A 22,973-nucleotide genomic window follows, 5' to 3' on the forward strand; every position below is an offset into this window, starting at 1 on the left:
AGAAAATCACAGTGTAGCTGTGTAACTGAAGGTCCTCACCTTGATTATTTGAGACGAGGCTCATTTGGCCTATTTTAGGCAGTGTGTAGCCATTATGAGTTACTTCATCAAAGGGAGACAGGCAGGGTGGCTTGTACTATGCATAGTATGTATAGCCCATTTGTGATTTTTCCTGGTTGGAGGGATGAACATAGAATAGTGATGGTTGAGATATTCTCTGGAGATGCAGCCTGCTTGGCTTTAGACATACGTGATGGTTCATCTTATCTGTAGGTAGTGGTTTCATCAGGACATTTTGCTTTTGGTAAAAAGCATCTGCAAAATGTCTAGAGGCAGGAACATGTTCAAAGGATCCTTTGTAAAACGCCACAAGGTTTCAGATAGAACAAAATTAAGCTACATTGCTCATTATAGTAAACAAATCACATTTTGGGGAGAAGTTTCAGATAAATAAACCAAATTTATTCATAAATAGTGAAAACATTCCATCTAGACTGAGCACAGGAGAAGAATCCAACTTGGTGGCATGAAAAGAAATTCTGTAGACTAGGGATTGAATCCTAGTTTTGTCCCTAGCAAGCTGTGTAACATGAAAGAAACCAGCTCATCTTTGGGAGTCTCCATTTCCTTCTGGATTGGATTGCTGGAAGATGATGGGTGAGTTCCAAGGAGGCCACATAGTGCATGATGGAGGTTGTTTGTCCTATGCTCGCTTGAACTGTGCTGCCTAGAGCTTTAGGAATGGGGGCAGAAAAGGTTCCTTCAGTTATTTGTTCTGCATTGAAACTTGACTCTCCTGGAGATACAAATGAAAGTACCAAGCATTTATCACAAATTTTGCTTTAAGGAATGGCAAAGCTCTCCGTGAGAGATGAATGTGCATTCAAGGAGGGGGCTTAATAGTTGCTCCACAGGATAAAGTCATCTCAGGTAAATGCTGCTTTTCATCCTTATTCATCTTCACTCAACCAAACTTTTAATTTTTAAAAGAATCGTCTCAATGACACATTGTTAGAATTTGTAATAGAATGTGAAAGCTGGAAATTGTAATGTTCCCATTAGTGTTTTTTTATTCCAGCACATTATAAAATACCCTACAACTTCATCCACTGTCACTGTCATCAAGGTACTGAGTGAGAATGGGGTGGATCACTGCTAATGGTGACCTGGGGGTCCCATTAGAAGGTGCCACTTTGCTCTTTAGCTAAGGGATTTCATATTACCAAGCAAATATTCTTGTTCAGGCAGTTGATTAGTGTTGCCAGCTCTGCAGGCAGTGTGTTTAAAATTAAGGGAAAAAAAATCGAGGTTTTGCAAGAACAAGGTGAGTCTCCATTCAATTGTAGGCTATTGCAGGGAATTTTCCCGATAAGACAAAATTCTGTGAATATAAAACCTATTCTGAAACTGGATTGATGAGTGCTATGGCAGGAGTTGTGGATGAATGAAAATTTAGGTCTCCAGAAATGATAAGAGAAAATAAGACTATAAAAAGAGTCCTAGAGGAGCTTCCTGCTTTCTGTCATGACTGAAATTTCTTAGGCTTAAGAAAAATAACTTGTGTTTTTAGTGACTCTGAGAGAGGCTCTTATTGCCATAGAGCTGAGCAAATAAAGGGATGCCATTTCTGGGTGTAGAAAAGCACTGCCCAGGGAAAATGCAATTTTTCTTAACAAGAATTTAAAAAAAAAAACCAGAAATATATGAAATGATCTATCTTTAGGGAAGCAATCAAGGAATCAAACATTCAATGTGATGGACCGAGAATAAGTGTCTGTCCTTTGTATTAGGGTAGGTGCTCTGGAGAATTCAAAGACAAATCATAAAGTCTCTCAGGCCAAGGGAGCTGAGGCCCATGGAAAACTCGGGCTTCTCAGCTTTAGGAAACCTCAGAGACTTCTGTCAACAGAATGAGGTCCTGACGTCTTTGCTAGCTGTGTAAGGCTTTATGATCTGCCCCCCCACACCCTAAATGACAATGTACTTCCCCTACACATCTTCCTTCTTTTATTTTTAATCATTGTAAAAATATATTTCACATAAAATTTGCCATTCTAACCTTTTTTTGAGTCTACAATTCAGTGGCACTAATTATATTCATAATATTGTGGATCATCGCCACAACTTTGAAAACTTGTCATCACCCTAAACAGAAACTCAATAGCCATTAAACGGTAACTCCTATTCTCGCCCTCCTCCTTGGACCCTGGTAGTCTCTAATCTACTTTCTGTTTCTAGAAGTTTGCATATACTAGATATGGCTGAATAACATGAATGACATTGCAGTGTGTTATATGACATCTCTTTTTTTTAACCCATTCATCTGATGATGGTTATGAGGGTTGTTTCCAACTTTGTCTATTGTGAATAGTGCTGCCATGATCACTGGTGTACAAGAATTGGTTCTTGGTGGGCCTTGTGATAATTCTATGTTTGGCTTTTTGAAGAACTGCCAGATTGTTTTTCCACAGCAGTTTGAACAATTTTTACATTTCCATCAGCAATATGTAAGGGTTCCAATTTCTACAAATTCTCATTAACACTCATTTTTTTTCTCTTACAAATTACAGTGGTTCCACTTTACCCATAAGGCGTATGTGCCAAGAACCCCAGTGAATGCCTAAAACTGCAGATAGTGCTGAGTCCTATACAATAGTCCCTCCTTTTCCCATTATCTGTGGTTTTGTGTGTGGCTTCTGTAATCCAAGGTCAACCAGGGTCCAAAAATATTAATGGAAAATTCCAGAAATAAACAATTTATAAGTTTTAAATTGCATTGCTGTTCTGAGTAGTGTGATAAAATCTCTAGCCATTCTCCATTCTGTCTGGAACGTGTTCATCCTTTTGCCTGATGTGTCCACACTTTTTCTGCTTCCCGTCCTGGTTACTTACTAGTCATCTCAGCTATCAGATCAACTATCACAGTGTCTTAAGGCTTACGTGAATACAGGTGCTATGTAGTAGTCTAATGCTACATCCAAACCTACATTACTCACCTTACTTCATACCAGCATGTAGGCATTGTTTGATTTCACATCATCACAAGAAGGGAGTGAAGTACAATAAGATGTTTCAGGGGCAGAGAGAGAGAACACATTCACACAGTTTTATAACAGTCATTGTTCTAATTTTATTATTAGTTATTGTTTTCAATCTCTTATTGTGCCTAATTTATAAACTAAATTTTACCACAGCCATGTATGTATAGGGAAAATATAACCCTTACTGGACTTCTATTTAACAGTGCCTTTTGAAAAGCATGAATTCATAATTTTGATAAAGTCCCATTAATATAAAACTTTCCTTTCAGGAACCATGCTTTTAGGATTGTATCTAAGAAAACTTTGCCTAACCCAGAGTCCCAGAGATTTTTCCTTTGTTTTCTTCTAGAAGTTTTATACTTACAAACTTTACATATAGGCCTACAATCTATTTGGGTTAACTTTTGAATATAATTAATGAATAAATCAGAGTAAAATTTCTTTTGCATATGGATGCTTAATTGTTATAGTACAATTTCTGGAAAAGATTCCCTTTCTTCACTGAATCACCATTGAACTTTTATTGGAAATCAATTGACCATGACTGTGTTGGTCTATTTCCAGATTCTCCACTGATGAATTTGATTATCTTGTTGTGGTACCACACCATTTTGATTATTGTAGCTTTATACAATAGGAGCTCTGGATAAGTCTTGAAGTGACATAATGTATATATTTTCCAACTTTGTTCTTCTTTTTTTAAGTTGCATTAGGTATTCTAGGTCCTTTGCATTACTATATAACTTTTAGCACCAGTTTGCTAATTTATACACAAAAGATTGCAGGGATTTTACAAGATATTTTTAAGAAAAACTAAAAAAATACACAAATAATATAGATTTTATACATACAGTGCTTGTGGAATCTATATTATTAAAATGTGAATTTCTTTCACTAACCCATACATACCTACAGTCCCTACTTGAAAGGTGTCTACATTCTAATTTCTGGTGTTGATGCCTGGGTATATTTGTTACATGTCAAAGGGACTTTGTAAGTAAAATTAAGGTTATAAGCCTTAATAGAGGTAGATATTCCTGGATTGCTTAAACAGGTCTAATATAATCATATGGACCCTTAAAAATGGAAGAGGAAGATGGAAGGGTCAGTGGGGGAGATGTGTCAGAAGAGGCAGAAAAGATCTGAAGTGTGAGAGGGTCTTGACTCACCATTGCCTGGAAGATGGAGCCAAGAAGTGCAGGTGCCCTCTGGAAGCTGAGAACAGCTCTTGGGTGATAGCCAGTAAGGCAGTAGGGACCTCATTCTTATAGCTATGAGGAATTGAATTATAACAACAGCCTGAATAAGCAAGGAAACAATTCTCTTCCATAGTCTCTAGAAAGGAATGCAGCCAACATCTTGGCTTTGGCTTTATGAGAGGAATCGGACACCCTGCTACAAACCCTCTGTACTTATAGCCTATGAAAACTGTGATGTAATGTTAAGCTACCATGTTTGAGTGTTACGGCAATTAAAGAAAATGAATACAAAAAGGTCTTCTCACTTTTTAACCTATTCAGATTGGTTAAGTTTATTAGTGTTATTTATTAAAAAAAACCAACAACAACCGGATTTTGATATCACCAATATTTTTGTTTTCTATTTCATTGATTCGTGTTTCAATCTTTGTTATTTCTTTTCTTTTGTTTATTTTGGGTTTCACAATTGGCTCTGCTAGCAAGTGAGTAGACTATTTGGACAAAAACTTCATGAAAGAAAATATATAGATGGCAAATAAGTACACATAAAGATACTCAATAAGATGAATCAATAGGTAAATGTAATTTGAAACCACAATAGATATCCATCTCCCACCCATTGGAATGTCTAGAATCAGAAAGACTGACCAATTCTCAGTGAAGATGTGGAGGAACTGGAAACCTTTTGGAAAACAGTTTTTCCATTTCTTAAAACATAAGTGTTCCATACGGCACTCCTTAATATTAACCTCTCATGTGATCCAACCATCCCATTCCAAGATATTTACCCAAGAGAATGGAAAGCATGTGTATATTCAAGGAATTGTATATGAATGTTCACAGCACACTCATTTGTAATAGTTGAACACTAGAAACAAGCCAAAGGTCCATCAAAGGGTGAATGGTATAATGTGTCATAACCATATCATGGTGTACTACTAACAGTGACAAAGAATGAACTATTGATCCACAAACCAAAACCAATGAATCTTAAAATAATTATGCTGACTATTGATTTTCTAGCTACATGATCTGTTCTTTGAGAAACAGAGCAAAATATATGTATTGTATGATTAATAGGGAGTCTATATTTATATAAAATATAGAAAATGTAAATTAAACTATAGTGAAAGAAGAGATGAATAGTTTACTGAAAGTGTGTGGGGGGGTGATAGGAGGAGCTAGAGGGGTAGAGAGCATGGGTATGCATGAACCTTGAGCAGTAAGAATATGTGCATTTGTCTTTATTATAGTGTTGGTTTCATAATCTACACTTAAGTCAAAATAGCAATTATTCGTTTTAAATACGTGCAGTCTGCCACATATCAGTTATCCTCAATAAGGGATTAATCAGGGGAGAATAATTAATTGGTCTATTAACAATTGAACATATATATCTCCATTTTCTTATTTTTCAGGATGGATTGCTATTCTGGGTGCCATCTGGTTGCTAATTTTAGCTGATATCCATGATTTTGAGATAATTCTACACAGAGTGGAATGGGCAACCCTTCTGTTCTTTGCTGCACTCTTCGTATTGATGGAGGTAAGACTTTTGTTATCTTTTATCTGCTTTTAAAATTTCATATTTTATTCAGTAAACAAAGAAAGCCTAAGTCTATAAGTCTTTCTACATATTACTATGTAGAAAATTATGGAAAATTGTAATTGGATTATTTTAAGTTAACCAACTTTTACCTAAGCCATCTAAATGTTTTTTTTTTTAATTATTAGGTTGCTATTGCTTTTTTTCTTTTCTTTTTTGTGTTTTGCACAACCTCTTTGTGGCTTGGAAACTTCTTCTAATTTCATTTGCTATAAAGGAGAATGAATCTGAAGTGTTTAAGGAGGTGGAAATGCTGACTATCTTGATTTGAACATTGTGTAGGTATAGGTCTATCAAATCATCTCACCATTCCCCATAAAATGTACAATTATTATATGTCAAGACAAGTAGAATTTGCTCAAAATAGGGTTTGGAGAAAAATGACATGTGACAACAAATTTACAGGGTAACATTACCTTGATAACCGAGTTCAGTTTGTGTTATATTTGAATACTTCGGTGTTGTCATGGAAAAGAGTGAACAATAGGTATTGTTTTTATCTATATAATCTATCTACTTATTTTATTTTTTAGTAGTAGTTGGACACAATACCTTTATTTTATTTATTTACTTTTATGTGCTAAGGACCAAACCCAGGGCCTCGCACATGATAGACAAGTGCTCTGTAGCTGAGCCACAACCCCATTGTTTCAGTTACAATTCTTATTGTAGAATTATTCACAACACATTTTAATCCTGAGACTATTTATGAACTTGTGTCTTCTCAGACTCAAAGGTTGACTAACATAGAAAAATGCTACTCTGTAGGCAGTTCCCTCTCAAACACTGCTCTTTTGCATTAAATTTAGCATATATTTATACTTTCATTTTCATTCAGTGAACCTGAAAAATTATTTTCTAATGTTCCATGTAATTTATTTTTGTTTTATGGGTTATTTAAAAGTATATTTTAAAAGTTCCAAATCTTAGGGTTCATCCATGTTTGTTTCTGTTTTTGATTTTTGGTTTAATTCAGTTGTGGTCACAGGGCACACTTTGCATGGTTTCAATCCTTTCAAATTTTATTGAGACTTGTTGTGTGGTCACTATAGTGTTGGTCTGTTTTATTCTGCTTGAAGAATATGTGTGTTCTACTATTGTGTGCTGGAATGTTCTATAAATGCCCCATATGTCATGCTTATTAACATTTTTGCTGAAGTCTCCTATAGATTACTGTTATTCTGGTAACTGTCCTAAAAGTGAGATATCACAGTCTCCAACTACTATAGCTAAATTATATGTTCTTCCTTTTGTTTGGTGATAGACTTTTATAATTATTATATCATTTGAACTTTTGTCTTTATCAAATGTCCCTCTTTTTCTCTGGTAATAATGTTGTCTTAGTGTATTTTGTCTGATATTAATATAGCCATCTCCACTCATTTTTTATTACTCTTTGAATGGATTATCATTAAAAAATCCAATCTGACAATTTCTCCCTTTTGATTGGGAAATGTGTAATCCATTTCATTTGATAAAACTGTTGTTTTGGGGCTGGGGCTGGGGTTCAGTGAATGCTCACCTGGCACGTGTGAGGCACTGGGTTTGCTCCTCAGCACCACATAGAAACAAAATAAAGGTATTGTGTCCACCTACAACTAAATCAGACATTTTTAAAAAAAGATATGAGAAGTCAATTTTGAAAAATTATTATTGTTGATTTAATGTATGCTGTTTTGATATTTTTATTGTCTCATATCTTTTTTGTTCAGCTCTTTCTCCTTCATTTCTTTATTTTATGTGAATATTATCTTGTGTACTATTTTAATTCTTGTCTTTGTTTATTTTTTTAAAACCGCATATTTGAATTATTTTTTAACTGCTCCAGAGGTTAAGTTATACATCTTGATTTATATATATATATATATATATATATATATATATATATACACACACACATACATACACATACACACACAAATATATCTATATTGAACTAATACTAATTTCTGGCAAAATACAGAAATCTTTCCCATATTTCCATTTTGTCCTCCTTCCCTTTGTGCCATTATTGTCCCATGTCCTATCTTTATGTGATATGCCTAATGTACAGTTTTGTCATGATTTTATGCAATGTATTTTAAATCAATTAAGAGAAAAAAGAGAAAATATATCATTTTATCTCCTATCTATCTACCCTCAATACTTACCTTCTCCAGAACTCTCTACTGCTTTATATGGATTTAAGCTGTTATATGGTGACACCCTGAGGGATTCCTTCATTATATCTGGTAAAGCGGGTCTGCTAGCTGCAAATTCTCTTTGTTTATATACAAATGTCTTTATTTTGTTTTAATTGTCAAAGTGTTGTATTGCTTGATCTCTACAGAATTCTTGGTAGTTTCCTTCAGGCAGTCCAAGCTATCATCCCACTGCCTGCATTCTCCATTTTTTCTTATGGAAGGACAGCTCTTAACAATATTGTTTATCCCTTGTGCATATCAAGTAACTTTTCTGTTGCTGCTTTTGAGGTGTCATTTCATATTTCAGTAATTTGATTACGTTGCAGCAAGGAGTGGATCTCTTTGTGTTTATTCTGCTTGTCATTTTTTTTCAGCTTTTCAGCTCTCTAATATTTTTAATCAAACGTGGATATTTGGATAGTCTTGGGTTACTAATTTTTTATTCATGTTTCCTTTCTTCCCTTAAATTTTTTTCTTCTCTCTGAAGCTCCCATTATAAACATGTTGATTTGCTAGATTGTATTCTATATTTTTTTAATATTTTATTTTTCTTCATTCTTTTTTTCTCAGTGTTCTTCAGATTAGATACTTTCTATTGAACTATTTCATTTTAAGTAAGTCTTTTTATATCAACTCAAATCTGATATTGGGAATCTCTTAGTTTTTAATTTCATTCATATTTTTCAATCCCCAAATGACCATTCTGTTCTCTTAAAAATAATCTTTATCCTTTTATGATAGTCTTTATTTAATGCACTGCTGTTATTAGTTTTCAATTCTTTAGGCATGATTTAATTTAGTTCTATGAGCATATTCAAAATTTGTTTTGAAATTTTACTAAGTTCAATATCTGGGTCCCTCAATGACAGTTTCTACCCCAGAGTATGGGTTACTGTCTTCCTCCTCTTCATATATTGTAATTGTTGTCAAAAAACTAGAAATTTTAATCAGGTATTTTAGCAACTCTGGATGCTGATTAATCTTCCTGAAGGATTGTTGTTGATTCCATTTATATGAATCATTATGAAATGTTTTTTGCTTCTAGAAACAATTTTGTCTCAGTTTTATATTTGTATGGCCACTATAGATTTTTTATTTTTAACTGTTTGTGCAATATATCTAACCTAACATGACAGAAATAATCTCATATAGTTGAATTACATTTTAAAAAAACCCATTCACCAATATCTTCTTTTTATTTGATATATTTATTCAGTTTATGTTTGATATAAATACTGAAAAAGTGGTATTTATAGTCATCATTTTTCCATTTTTAAAAAATATTTTTTAGTTGTTGATGGACCTTTATTTTACTTATTTTTATGTGATGCTGAGAATCGAACCTAGTGCCTCACACATGCCAGGCAAATGCTCTACTACTGAGCCACAACCCCAGCCCAACATTTTTCTATTTTTTAAAAAGTTTATATATTTCCCTGATCTGTTAAGGTGTTTGTTCATATCACACACAACTTTTAGATTCCACTAATTCCCAGTTGATTTATTTTATTTTATTTATTTCTTTTGTTTGTGTGGTGCTGGGGACTGAACCCAGGGCCTTGTGGATGCAAGACAAGCATTCTACCAACTGAACTAGAGCCCAGATGATTTATTTTTAAGAGTTAATTTTGTTTTTATTTCTTTGAACAGTTTTTGGTTCACAGCAAAATGATGAGGAAGCTATGGAGATTTCCTGTGTGTTCCCAACCTCCTCACCTGCACAGATGCACAGCCTCTCCTGTTATCAATGTTCCCCATTATTGTGGTACATTTCTCACAATTGAACCTACAAGGATGTCATCATCCAAAGTCCATAGTTTATATTAGGGTTTACTCTTAGCATTGTACATTCTGTGGTTTTGGACAGAGTTATAATGACACATATCTACTTGTGTTCAACTTATTCATCACCCTTCAACACCTAATAACTACTGATCTTTTTACTATATTCATAGTTTTTGGCCAAAATATCCTAGAATTGGAATTATATAGTCTGTAACTTTCACACATTGGTTTCTTTCCTTTAATAATATGCATTTGATTTTCCTCCATGTCTTCTCATGGTTGATAGCTCATTTCTTTTTAACATTGAGTCGTAGTCCATTGTTTGATGACCACAGTTCATTTATCCATTTACCTTTGGGGACTTCTTGGCTGCTTCCAAGTTTTGGCAATTATAAATAAAGCTGCTGTAAACATCCTCATGCAAGTTTTTGTGTGAATGTTAAGTTTTCAGTTCTTTTGAGTAAACATGAAGGAGCAAAATTAATGGATCATATGGTAAGAGTGTTTAATCTCTTCAAATGGCTATACCATTTAGCATTCCCACCAGCAATAAATGAAGAGAATTCTTGTTGCTGTACATCCTCATCAACATTGTTGTTGTTAGTGCTGTAGATTTGGGCCATTCTAATAGGTGGAGTGGTATCTCATCATTTTAATTTTCATTTCCCTGATGACATGGTGTGGAGCATCTTTTCTTTTTTTCTCTCCACATTTTAAAATTGATGCATTATAATTGTATATAGTAGTGGGATTTTTTTGTTACATATTCCTTCATGCACACAATATAACAACATAATTTTGTCAATATTATTTCCCAGTATATTTCGCTTCTCTCCTCTCTTCCCTGGCCCCTTTCCTCTACTCTACTGATCTCTCTTTGATTTTCATGAGATCCTCCTCACCTTTCTTGTCCTTCTTCCTCTCTAGCTTCCACATATGAGAAAAGACATATGACCCTTGACCTTCTGAGTTTGTCTTATTTTACTCAACATAATGTTTTTAAGTCTGTTCATTTTCCTGCAAATGACATAATTTCATTTTTCTTTAGGGCTGACTAAAACTCCATTGTGTATGTAGATCACATTTTCTTTACCCATTCATCCACTGATTGACACCTAGGAGGGTTTCATAGTTTGGCTACTGTGTATTGTGCTGCTATAAACATGGGCATGCATGTATTACTATAGCATGATGGTTTTAATTCTTCAGGATAAATACTAAGGAGTGGTTTAGCTGGGTCATATGAAAGTTCCATTCTTAGTCTTTTGAGGAAACTCCCCACTGATTTCCTTAATGGTTGTACTCATGTACAATCCCACCTAAACAGTGTCAAATTGTTCCTTTTTCTTGTGGAGCATCGTTTCATATGTCAATTTGTTATCTTTTTTTTTTTTTTTGATGAAGTATCAGTTAATATTTGGCTCATTTAAAATCATATTGTCCACTTTCTTATTGTTGAGACTTAAGATTTCTTTGCGTATTTTAGATAAAAGATCAAAACAAAAAGAGTGCCTCTCCTCCTGGTCAAAAACCCCTGAGGCACTACTCCAGAGGCAGGGACAGTGGCCTTCTCCCAGGACGACACCTCTGCTTTTTGTGCCAGGTAGTGGGTACGGGCTGTAGTCTCTGGTCTTCCTGACTTGTCTCTCTTGGCATAGAAACTTTGCCTTACAAGTGAGCAAGGGAAAGAGCCACCAGGGATCAGGGTCTTAGTATTCTTATCTGATGTTTCTAGATAGAACTTCTTCCCTATGAGTGGCAGCTGAGTGGAGCTAGAGATCTCTTGATTTCTTGAAAGGCTCTCTTTGAGTTAGGCTGTACAACATAGAGAAATGCCGATGGCCTATATCTCCCAGAAACTTTGTAGACCTTGCTATGAGCTAAGCGAGAGGGAGCCCTGCCTTCCTGGGCATGTTCGTGGAGTCTCCATCATTCTGAGCCTGTGGTGGAAGAAGAGGGAATGGGTTGTAGTGCCACTGACTTTCACTGTTTTTAACAAGATTTAATTGATTTCTTTGAAGTTAATGTCTATTTACTTGCTGACTGTTCACCCTTAAGACAATTTTAGAGACTTTCATTTTCTTTCTCTCTCTCTCTTTCTTCCTTTTTTGCTGTGGGAATGAGGCTTCTTGTGTGACCACTTCAAAGTAAAGCTCCCCACATTTATTTTTTTCTAGTTTATTTTTTTCCCTAAAGTAAATGATTGTTTATTTCTAATGCTAGTAATAATTCCAAAGCAATATGAATTACTTCAGTATCTGGGTGTTCCTTGAGGCACATTGCAAAGTTTCTCTCTAATATAAAAAAATGGTCCACAGCAAAGTGCATCCAATCAGCATCGTTTTTAAAATTGATCTGGAATATTTGAGAAATACAATTGTTGTTTCTAGCATTTTTCTCCCTGTGTGTGGGTGTTCATATCCCTTATCTGGGTGTTTTTTTCCTAATGTTAATTTTACTTTTGTATTTCTTTAATCATAATACTTAGAGCATTCCCAAGCTAGTACAGTCATAAGCATACAGTCTAGGAGCTGGTGGGATCTGCTGGGGCCAGGCTTGGGCATCCCTACCACCCAGGCCTACCACTGCCTCAAGAAATTGCAGGTCTGAGAATAACAATGGTTCTTTGAGTAGAGCTATATGACATTTATCTTCTTAGATGTTTAATTTATTTGTAGATCTTTTTAGACTTCTTAATCCTTCAATTTTTTAATGTGTATTTTCTTTATAGCTCATTTTATGCCTTCCAATTGTCTCTTAATGTTTTTTTCTTTTATCTGTACTAACTTGAGTGATTAGAGGAACCATGTGGGGTGTATTGATTTAGTCAACTTGACACTGGGAAAGGCCATTATGTCTCAGTTTCTTCTCATGATATTCATTACTATACTATAGTGACAAGAACTGGGCTGATTCTACATGTAAGCACTAAATCAAGACAATTTGTCTAGCTGTTTTCTTTAGTATCTTATTCCACAGAGCAGATACATATAGCATTGATTATATTCAACTTAATAAATCAGAATATAATTTTTTAAAATGTAGTTATATTGGATTCTAAACCACTTTTCTGGCAATTAAAGGGATACAATATGTGTTCTACCAGAAAAAGCGAAGATTTAATTTGGGCCTTAGATTAATGTCAACAAAACCAGCCCAGCAAGGTTTCTGTTTTCTAATAATTAAAGAAAATTCTGAATACTGTTGGTTTGGGTTTTAATTGAGAGAGGCAATTTTGGTGCTGAAACCAACAGGCAGGGTTTCCAACTTCAGCTAAGGGGACACCCTTGCCTTAGTTTCCAACCTCTTCATTTTGACCTGAGTCTTGGCAGAATTTGTTGATCTACTGTAATGGCTTACATCTTGACACCACATCATCAGTCTAGAAAACCAACAGGGAACTGAGCTTATTTCGGTTGTGGGGTTTTGGGGAGTTCAGTGATTCTTCCACTTGCTAGTCTGAAGTGTGGCAGTTGAGGCTCCCATGAATCTGGGGTTCCCATGCTTGCCTTCCCAGCACAGTGCAGAGGGGCAGCCTGTCATTCATTCTGACAGGACCTCGACCCCAGGGTCCTAGCACCTGGGTAAGATGCTCTAGCTATCCCTTCTGAAGGAGGAGCACTCTTGGCCATTTTGGAATCCTAATGCTTTCAACTCTGATGCTTCACTCCCGAGTACTCCTGTCCGTTTTGTTCCCACTCACCCTTACAGAACAGGTCCTTGCTTTGCTTCTCCTTTTGGTGACCAGTCAAAGCATCATTACTCTCAACCAGACCTCACCACAGCTGGATGCACCTCTGGCATGCTGGCAAAGCAAGTGGGTTGGAGCAGTCCAGTGGGCAATCCCCAGGTCCAGGAATGGCTCTTCCTAATCAGGTGAACAGGCAATTGGAGCATAAGGTTTAGGAGTACAAGCTTTAGCATCAGAGAGATCTATGTTCAGATCTCAGCTTTGCCTCATCCTAGGCATGAAACGTTGGGCAAGTTGGACAAGTTACCTCGATACCTCCAAGTCTCAGTTTCCTTACTTTTACAATAGGTTTATCAATGCTAAACTTGAATGTTTCTTATAAAGATCAGTAAGATTAGACAATTAATCCATGTTGATTTCATAGCTGGGGTTTAAAAGAGTTTCTCCTGTTACCACTTTCCATTAATGACTTTTATTTAAAATGTTTTTTTTTCCTTTCTTTAATAATTCTAATTAGTTACACATGGCAGTAGAGTGCATTTTGACACTTCATACATAAATGAATTATAACTTCTCATTCTTCTGGTTGTACATCATGTAGAGTTACACCAGTCGTGTGATCATATATGTAATATAGGTAATAATGTCCTATTGATTGTCCTATCTTTCCTACTCCCCTCCTTTCACTCCTCTCTTTCTAATCCAAAGTACTTCTATTCTTCCCTAGCCCCCCTAATAATTTTTATTAATATTAAAAGCTTGATTTAACCTATTCACATTCAACCTATTTGCTGTTATCCCATATGAGGGTGAGGTGTTGTACACAAGGGCACAAGTCTCTCACATCCAGGTTTCCTGGCCCACCCCACCTACCTTTCAGAATGGTTGGCCCTGAACCCCTTGTTTCATATCGACTGTTTCATACTATCTTTGAACCCTTCCAGAGTTTGAGGATTTCCTGACCTCTTTCCTGTCATTTTGGACCTGAATTCTCCAGAATACTCCTGGGACCTAATCCTTTTGTTTCATGTTGTCACAGGCCCTGAAACATGCCACCCTGAAGCATAGTCAGTCAGGGGTACTCTGTTTTTGAAAATAACTAGACACATTTGTTTCCATGAACCTATATTGCACTGACTTCTACCAACAGCAGACGGTGGTGTTTGCCTAATGGTGATTTTGTATTATTCTTATTCTTCCTACATTTGTTAGATGAGTTCATGTGAAAGGAAGAGCTGTCCTTCCCCTTTATTTATTTATTTGCTTGTTTATTTACATCAATAAGGGCTCATGGATTTTTATCTTATTCCACGGGTTTCAATAATATCCTTAATTTTTTTGCTCAAATTGTTCTGCTTTTGGCTATTGGGAGTAGCTTCAGTGTTCTTTTGGCTCCTGTGTCCTTTTGACACAATCTCATCGATTTTCAAGTATTTCCTCACTTTCTGACATTACCAAATATTCCTGATTCCATTTTGAATTTCACTTTCCTTTGGCCTAGCATCAACTGCTTCTCCAAAAAGCTCTCATTCCTTTTATTGGAAAATGGCACATAGAAGCCGAGATCTGGGTGTTGGGTGTGTGCGTGTTGTAACTTAGGTGTCACTGAACTTAGGCTTTCTTGGTAAGCATGGCTAGGCCTATATGTATGTATAAACTAACACCCTCCCCACATCCATGTCTGTATACAGGTTGAAAACTATGATATTGATGCCTTGGATCCAATCCAATACCACATGACTTGTGTCTCACTCTCATTATTAAAATATATATTCACTTTTTGTTTAGTTCTAACATACATCTAAAGTAGTCACAGAACTACTAACCCATAAGCCTGTGTGAGAAAGGCTTAACTCCATCACAATATTTGTATGCAGTTCTTTTTGTCTTTAGCCTTCCGGTAACCTGTCAAAATACTGTTTCCCAAAGTTATTTAGGTTAATTATTGTCTTCTCCATTCCCTTCCATATATTTTCTTATTCATTTGTAATGAAGTTTTGAGATGGAGGTATTTGAAATATTGCTATGGTTCTAAGAATCAATGCCATATGGATGTAGATGAAGAGAAGTGTCACTTCTTCCTCATGTCCCCTATCCTGTTCTCATTCTCCCATCTTTCTAGCTTTTCAGCTCCTCCTTGTAAGTATATAGATACTGTATGTATATGTATTTACATATGTAAAATTTATAAGTCTATAAATTCTTATTTTTGTGTCAATTTCTTTCTTATTTAAAAGGTAGTGGGGTATAAATAATCTTTCACATTTTGCTTTTTAAAAATCTTAACAGTAAGTCTTGGAAGTCAGTTCACAGTAGTCTTCTTCCTCCCATGTATAGCTGTGTGGTATTCCATGCACTGAATGCATTATAGTTTATCCAACCTCCCTTGTATACATGGAGGTATGTAGGTTGTTTCCAGTCTTTTATAATTACAGACAATGCTACAATGTGTGGTTGGAGGTCTATTTTCAGGGGGTATATTCCTGGATGTCAGATTGATGGGTCAAAAGGTGAGTGCCTGTTCTAATAAGTTTTTGCCAAACTTCCCTCCACAAGAGTTGTATTGCTTTATATTTTTGATGGCATTACTGAAAGTTTCTGTTTTCCTACAGAAATTGAATGTGATGTCTACTTTTTAATTTTGCCAGTTTTGTGAGAAATCAAATTTCAGTGTTGTCTTGGTTTGCATTTCTTTAAAGATGAGTGGGTTGGAGTATCTGTTTTTTTCATGTTTGAGGATAGTTTTATATATTTTTGATTGATTATGCATTCATGTCAATTTGCCATTTTCCTGTTGAGTTTTTGTGGCACTGTTTTAAAGAGTTCTTCATTTATTAAGAATACTAGCTCTTTGGTTGTGATATATGCTGCAATTATTTTCTTCTTCTGTCAATGGTTTTGAGACTTTGTGTGGTGTGTGATTATTTTTGGTCATGAAAATTTGAAACTTTTTTATGTACCATACTTATTAATTATGCCTCTGGGTTTTTAGTTGTATTTAGAAAGACCATACATATATTGAGGATAAAGGCCATACATATATCAAGAGTATCATCCTTTGTTGCAAGTCTTTTATTTCTTCTCTGGGATTTCTGACTCATTTAATTAATTAAATTATTTTATTCTCTCAGTTCTTTTGATACCTTTATATTTGATGACCCTTTTAATATTTTCATTTGTGTCTGTTGTCCCTTGGGCATCTTATAAATTTATTCTTCATTTCTGAGAAAACTTTGCATTTTAATTAATTCCTGAGCTCAATCAACATTGGAATTTCTAACTTTTAAGATGAGTTTTATGTTTTTTTTTAAATGATTGCTTCAGCACACTTCCTTCATTTCAAAGTGTGGGCTTACAGTTTTCTTCATAGCTGTAGAAATTTCCTCAGCCAATAGGTGTGAGATTTCACTTCCAGATTATTTTTGCACTAGCTTTATATGTCTGACTTCCCTTTTCTCCTGTTAATGCCATTGGTCTTGCTTGTTTTTAAAGTATTCCTGCTCAATGGCACCCTCTTCTGTCAGCAGAATCTTTCACCCCAATTTGACTTCCTTTTCTTCCATTCAATCGTCAAAATGTTGCATGTTCCCCAAACTGCACGTTCTTCCCCAAAAGCTGCATATTCCCATTGGGCTTCTTCCGTGTTTCTGTCCCATAAAATGGCACATGCCTCACTGGTGGCCCTTCTCTTAGTCCCTTCTGACTGTCCTTCCTGCTGGCCCTGGCTGCCTCTGTCTTTCCTTGGGTTTGCCTGCTTTTATTTACTATAAAATTTTATGCTGGCTAAAGTGGGATAATAGTGTGAGAAAGCAGGCTGGGATTTAGTGATATTTTCTCTTAACAGATATTTTGTGTCTTTTGATGTTCCCTATCTTCAAGTTGTGTGGAAGGCATGTGTCTTCGTGCATTTTCTGTTGCTGTAACAGGATGCCACAGACTTGTTAATTTACTATGAACAGAAGCTCATTTGGCTCATGGTTCTGGAGGCTGGGAAGTCCAAGCACACCTGGTCAGCATCTGGTGAGGACCTTCTTGCTGCATCATAACATGACGGAGGGCATTGCATAGTGAAAAGAGCACACGACAGAGGGCAGTAGGGGCCTGACTCACTAGTGTAAGTGACACACACTACCTTGACAATGGCATCTGTCCATTCCCGAGGTGGAGCTGTCGCCCCACCTCCTAACACTGTTGCCTTGTGGGTTATGTTTCCACCACGTGAATTTTGGGGGATAAATTCAAACCATAACAGTGTAGTTTTCCCTTCTCCTTCTTCTTTTTTTTTTTTTTTTTCTTTTCTTTTTTTACTTACTGGGAGAAACTTTGGGAGAGAAGTAGTTATACCACTGCCATCTCCCTCAGTTACCAATGTTGTTCATTTCTAAAAGGAAACACTGTAAGTCAATCAGCGAACACTATGCTGCAGTGTTGAGGTGGCCACTGGCCAGATCCATGGATGTTCTGCATAGGCTGATGCAGGTGGTGAGGGCGCTCTGAGTGTGAGGAGTCAAGAGTCGGGTTTCTGGCCTTGTCCTTCTACCTTGCAACTTATTTTTAGTCTGTGCTGGAGTGCTGCAGGGGATGGTGGGTGGGGGGCATTAGCAGTAAAAGGGCCTTGCAAATCACATTTACCAAGCACTTGTGCTCAGCAAGGTGCTGTGCTGAGTGCTTCTTGAATTGACCCTTGTCTCTGTCCCAAATCAGGCCCATCCTCTGAGTTTTCCTGGGTAAGACTGTATTCTACCTTCTTCTTTGGAAGCTGAAGTTTGCAGCACATCCCATTTCAGCTTGTTCTTTCCCTCAATGACCTCCACAGTAGAGTTCCCTGAAATTGCCCTTTTTCTGGTAGGGATGTATCCCAGAAGCCATACTACATTTCCTCCATTGTTCAAATCACATCCAAAGCATCTCTTCTGGTTCCGCTTCCCAAGTTTTTATAACTTAGTATCATTGGGGGGGTCCCTCCTGTCTCTGAAAGACCATGCCTTGACTAGAGGGCAGGGTCTCTGCCTCCCCTACCTGAATCTGCAGCACAGAGTCCTATGCTTGGTTTCTTGGGGGCTCAGTCTAGGGAGATATTAAAGGAGTGATTTTAAGAATTTTCATGGGCCTGGTGAGCCAGAATCACTTCCCTGACAGGAAGTATCCACAAGGGCCCAAAGTCTAAGAGAAATTTGAACCTGAGTTGTGACATGGATTCATGCTGAAGCTGAATAACAGGAAAGGTTGAAAGTTTAAATATACCTGGATGTATCATGTTAAATTTAATGTTTTCTTGTCAAATGGCAAACTGCATTTATCTTTTTTAAAAAAATGCCCTTGTTCAAGGTTGAGACCAATTTCTTGCATATGGAAGAATTGCTCTGCCACATGTTATTCTAATAGGGTGTTGGGGTGGGGGAGAAGAAAAGTGGTTTACAAGTATTGTCACATGAAATATTCATTAAAAAATCCTCCTAGAACGAGAAGACACATTCTTATATGTAAGAAATGCTCTGCAAATATTAAAAATTAATACCCAAGCATCAGAGAGTGGGCCAGTGTAATGCAAGTACAAATAGCTTTTTCCAGAGTTTTAAACTCAGAACCTGGGACTTCCATACCTCTGAACCATCTCAAATATTCTAAGAGACACTCTTCATCTCTGCTATACCCCTTGAACTGGCTCCTGGAGGGGGGTGGGTGTAAGGGAAGGTGGGACAGTAGTGCAGCTGAGCTCTTGGGGGAATCTCCAGATTCTTCAGCGATCCTCTTCTCACTAATAGAAATTGCCTCTTAGGGAGTAGGTTAAGATTAGAAATTACTTAAATCTTCATTTCAGTCTCCCTGCAGACACTTTCTGAGCCAGGCTCCTTCATAACCAGATATGGGCATAGTGGGAGTTCTGCAGGGGAATCTGTGAATCCTGTAGGTATCATTCAGGGAGTAAAAGAGGGCTTACAGTGCCAAAAGAGGAAGGACGTGGCTGGCTACCGGAAGGCACCTCCACACCAGGCATTAGAGGGTACAACAGCAGTTCTGTGGTCCCCTGTATCAGTAGTGAGAAAATGGCCCAATTATTGAGGTTTGAGATTCATGCAGGAAGCCTTCACCACTCTCCACTTTTTCCACCGCATCACTGGGTGCCCAGTGACCTGCCGCCGCCACTCTCTGGGCATCTGCCTGGCTGGAGTGGTCCTCCTTTCCTCTCCTTCATCCTCCTTTCTTACTGAGGAACCACCAAGGGACCCCCTGGGTGGTGGCCCCACTGCCAGAGGTGCCTCTGCAGTTCCCCAGAAGGCCTGTGTGGGCAATGCCATCACCTGTGAGTGGATGCTGATTGCATGCCTCCAAGCGTTCTGCCCCTAGGGTGGGGCCCTGGGTGTTTCCTCACCACAGGGGAGCTAGAGAGGGAGAGCAGAACCTGCAGGACTCTGCATGGGGAGGGGCTTGACCTTCCAGCTGCCATTGCGTGCCCCTGTTCAGCTGGGGGCCTTTACACAGTGTCTCCCTTGTGGATGGCAGCCTGTCCTGGGGACAGGGAACCTCACTTTTTCTCATCTAGCTTTGTCTGGTGGTCTTATCTCAGTCCAAATTCCTTCCTGGACTTGCAGGTGGCATGGTTGTTGCCTGTTCTGGTAGAACTGGTTCAGAGCACTGAGGCGGTGTTGGTTCGATAGATACAGGTCATTCTCACATCTAGGCTGTGGTGTGTTACAGGGTGGAAGATACAAACTTTTGCAAATGGCCACACATACAGCTTCTGCTGCCTTCAAGTACAAAGAGAAAGAACACCAGAATGAAATAGTAAGATGGTGAGAAGTAACAGTGATGTCCTTATAAGAAGTTATCTAAATTAAATGTACTCTTAAAAAGAAGCAGCAATTTCTCAGGGGAACCAAGGAATCATCTTAATTGTTGAGTAGATGCCATTGGTAATAAGTGGAAGAAACTCCTAGGCGTCCAATGGATGGGTGCTAATTCCAGACACGACTGGATCAATGGTTCAGAGAATGCTGTCAGGACTGGGGAACTTCCTCCTCCGTCCCTCCTAACACCTGGGCTTTGCTCAGCTTTATTTCTAGATAGGCTTTTCCTAAGGTAGTGTGGAATAACTGAGCCCACAGTCTCATGCAGAGACTGTCTCCCAGCACTATATCCACTCCATCCCCAGGGAGGGGGCAGCTTGGCTGGGAAGAGGTGGCCCTGGATACACAACCCACAGGGAGAGAGGATGATTCTTTTGGGGTCTGTGTGTGTGTGTACCTGCGTGTGTGTGTGCATGCCCATGAGCACTATACCGAGAAACATTCTCACTTTATTTCTCACAACCATTCAAGGATTCTGAGTCCAATGTGTGGCCAGGTTGGGGTCTCCACCATAGGATACTGGCTCGTGCCTTGGATGGCGGTGCCCTTGCCGGCCTTCATGTGAAGAGTCATGTCCCCAGGGTTTTCCTACTTGAAGTCCCTCTGTCTCCTCCTGGGTATTTCACAGGAGCTATTGTTTATGTGGAGGTAAGACTCCCCACAGATGGACAGCAACTGCCAGGAGAGGGCACCTATATGCCCTGGGAACTCCAGGCTTGGTATGTACCAGAAAGGTTGGGGATGCAAGGTTTACTGGAACATTGATGGTATCATCTATTCATTTCTTCTTAAATTAACTGAAATAGCTAAGGTACTAAGTTTCTTCAAATTCATCCATTTATGCTTTAAATTTGAGAAAAAGAAAAGCACTCAAAATATAAATTTAGTCAATTGACAATTATGGTCTGAGTAAGTTCCATTTAAACGTCATGTTCCAAGCATGATAATTTGTTGAGTAAATCAAATCATTGATACATTTTAATGTTCCTAAAGTTATGGAATCATATATACTTCATAAGAAGAAAGCATTTCATATATTTTAATTTTCCTCAGATGTTCCCTCTTTGTTAAAAAACAGAATAAAAGAGAAAAGAATGATTTTTCTTTCATGACTTCAAAATTTGATAATATTATATGCCTGAAAAAAAAATCAGTGGGGTTTTCATCTTTTCTGTACCATAGTTCTGTGACTTGTGTAGCAAGATCTATGTCTGGTCTCACGTGATCACAGAATTTCCATCAGAGGGAACGTTAGGGATCATTTAATCAAATCCTTTCATTTTTATAAATCAAGCTTGAACGAGTGGAGCAGTCCCTCCTGGGAAATCCGTGGCTCACTGGGCAGAATTTGCTGAGAGCCTTGTGTCCCCAGCCCTACGGAGTGCCCTTGATACCCCAGGCAGGCCGACCCACATGGCTGTGTCCTGCTACTCCTTTTACATCATAATTCACATGACCCTTCAGAAGGGGTTTGTAACTTCTCTTGAGGGTTGCTTACCCAGTGAGCTGTCCTGAACCATGTCAGCCTCAGCCAGGAGGGTCCAGCCCTTGGGGTGGGAGACTCTTGCCCAGGTGTTTTGTGGTCTCCTCTTCTCCCCTTCCTTAATCCCCAACTCTGATGCCCTCTCTCATCTGGGAGCTGTTTCACAGTCTCTGACTCATCCTTGTGCTCCCTGCTTCTGTAGGTCTTCCTCTTCCCTTCTCCTCTTGACTGAACGCAGGGTTGAGTTCTACCTGCATGAATAGGAGTGGATTTGTTGCTCCTTAGCTTCCCGTTCCTTCATATGGCAATGACAGCAGAGGGATTTGTCATCATCCTGGAATTGAAAACTTGGAGCTAAATTCCAGCGGACCTGCTAAAAGATTTTAAAAAGCCCCAATCCTACAAGGCAGTGGCTGTCAATTCTGCTAGCAAGATATGTGCCAAACTTGTGTGTGTCACTCATGGACTGCCTCCACCTATTACAGTTCTCCACCCAGTAAATAGTGAAAGTTTTGAAACTTATTTAATTTCTTAGAAATATTAATTTTATTTTTTCCACTTATGATTCCTTTATGTTCTCTATCATGGAGTTGCAAATAGAATTAAGTGTGACTACAATTTGGTATAGACATGTTGACAGTGTCGCATAAATATCAGAGAGAAAAAGAGAGGTTCTCCAAAGAGCAATGACACTTATTTGGTAATAGCAGGGCATTGCAATGGGAATATGCATGTCATAGTAAACTGGGGGCATATTCAAAGAGGTTGAGTCGAGGGGAAGTTTTTAAAAAGGCAATAAGGAGGAGGATTACATAAGTTATTTTGAAACAATATTTTTTGGCCACTAGGGTGATGCCAGTCTGAGGTTGAACATATTCTAGGTAGAGGTCCTTGAGGAAAGGCTTTTGTTTAAGGTTATAGACTTAACAGCATCTTTTTTTTTTTTTTAAGCTAAAAAGAGTTTATTCTGGTTTAACAGCATCTTTTGTGATAGTTATTCTCAGGCAATTGTGGAGGAGAACCTTTCCTTCAAAACCTCCAGGCTTTCTTTCTTTATTTTGTTACAGTTGACACAAGCAGTTCCATTCAGATTCTCACAACTTACAAGATAATTAGGCAGTCCAGATTGTGAATTTA

General features: G+C 37.7%; 1 protein-coding gene across 1 annotated transcript in view; it reads left to right on the top strand.

The window, feature by feature from the left end:
• The window catches only part of Oca2 (OCA2 melanosomal transmembrane protein), a 320,901-nt gene that overhangs the window by 165,442 nt on the left and 132,486 nt on the right, over positions 1-22,973 (top strand). Inside the window, exon 18 of the mRNA XM_076849417.2 lies at positions 5,659-5,786. Within this exon, the coding sequence (XP_076705532.2) occupies positions 5,659-5,786 (128 nt within the window). The remainder of the gene's footprint in view (positions 1-5,658; positions 5,787-22,973) is intronic.

The sequence above is a fragment of the Callospermophilus lateralis genome, chromosome 3 (genome assembly GCF_048772815.1).
Source record: "Callospermophilus lateralis isolate mCalLat2 chromosome 3, mCalLat2.hap1, whole genome shotgun sequence".
NCBI classification, from domain to species: domain Eukaryota; kingdom Metazoa; phylum Chordata; class Mammalia; order Rodentia; family Sciuridae; genus Callospermophilus; species Callospermophilus lateralis.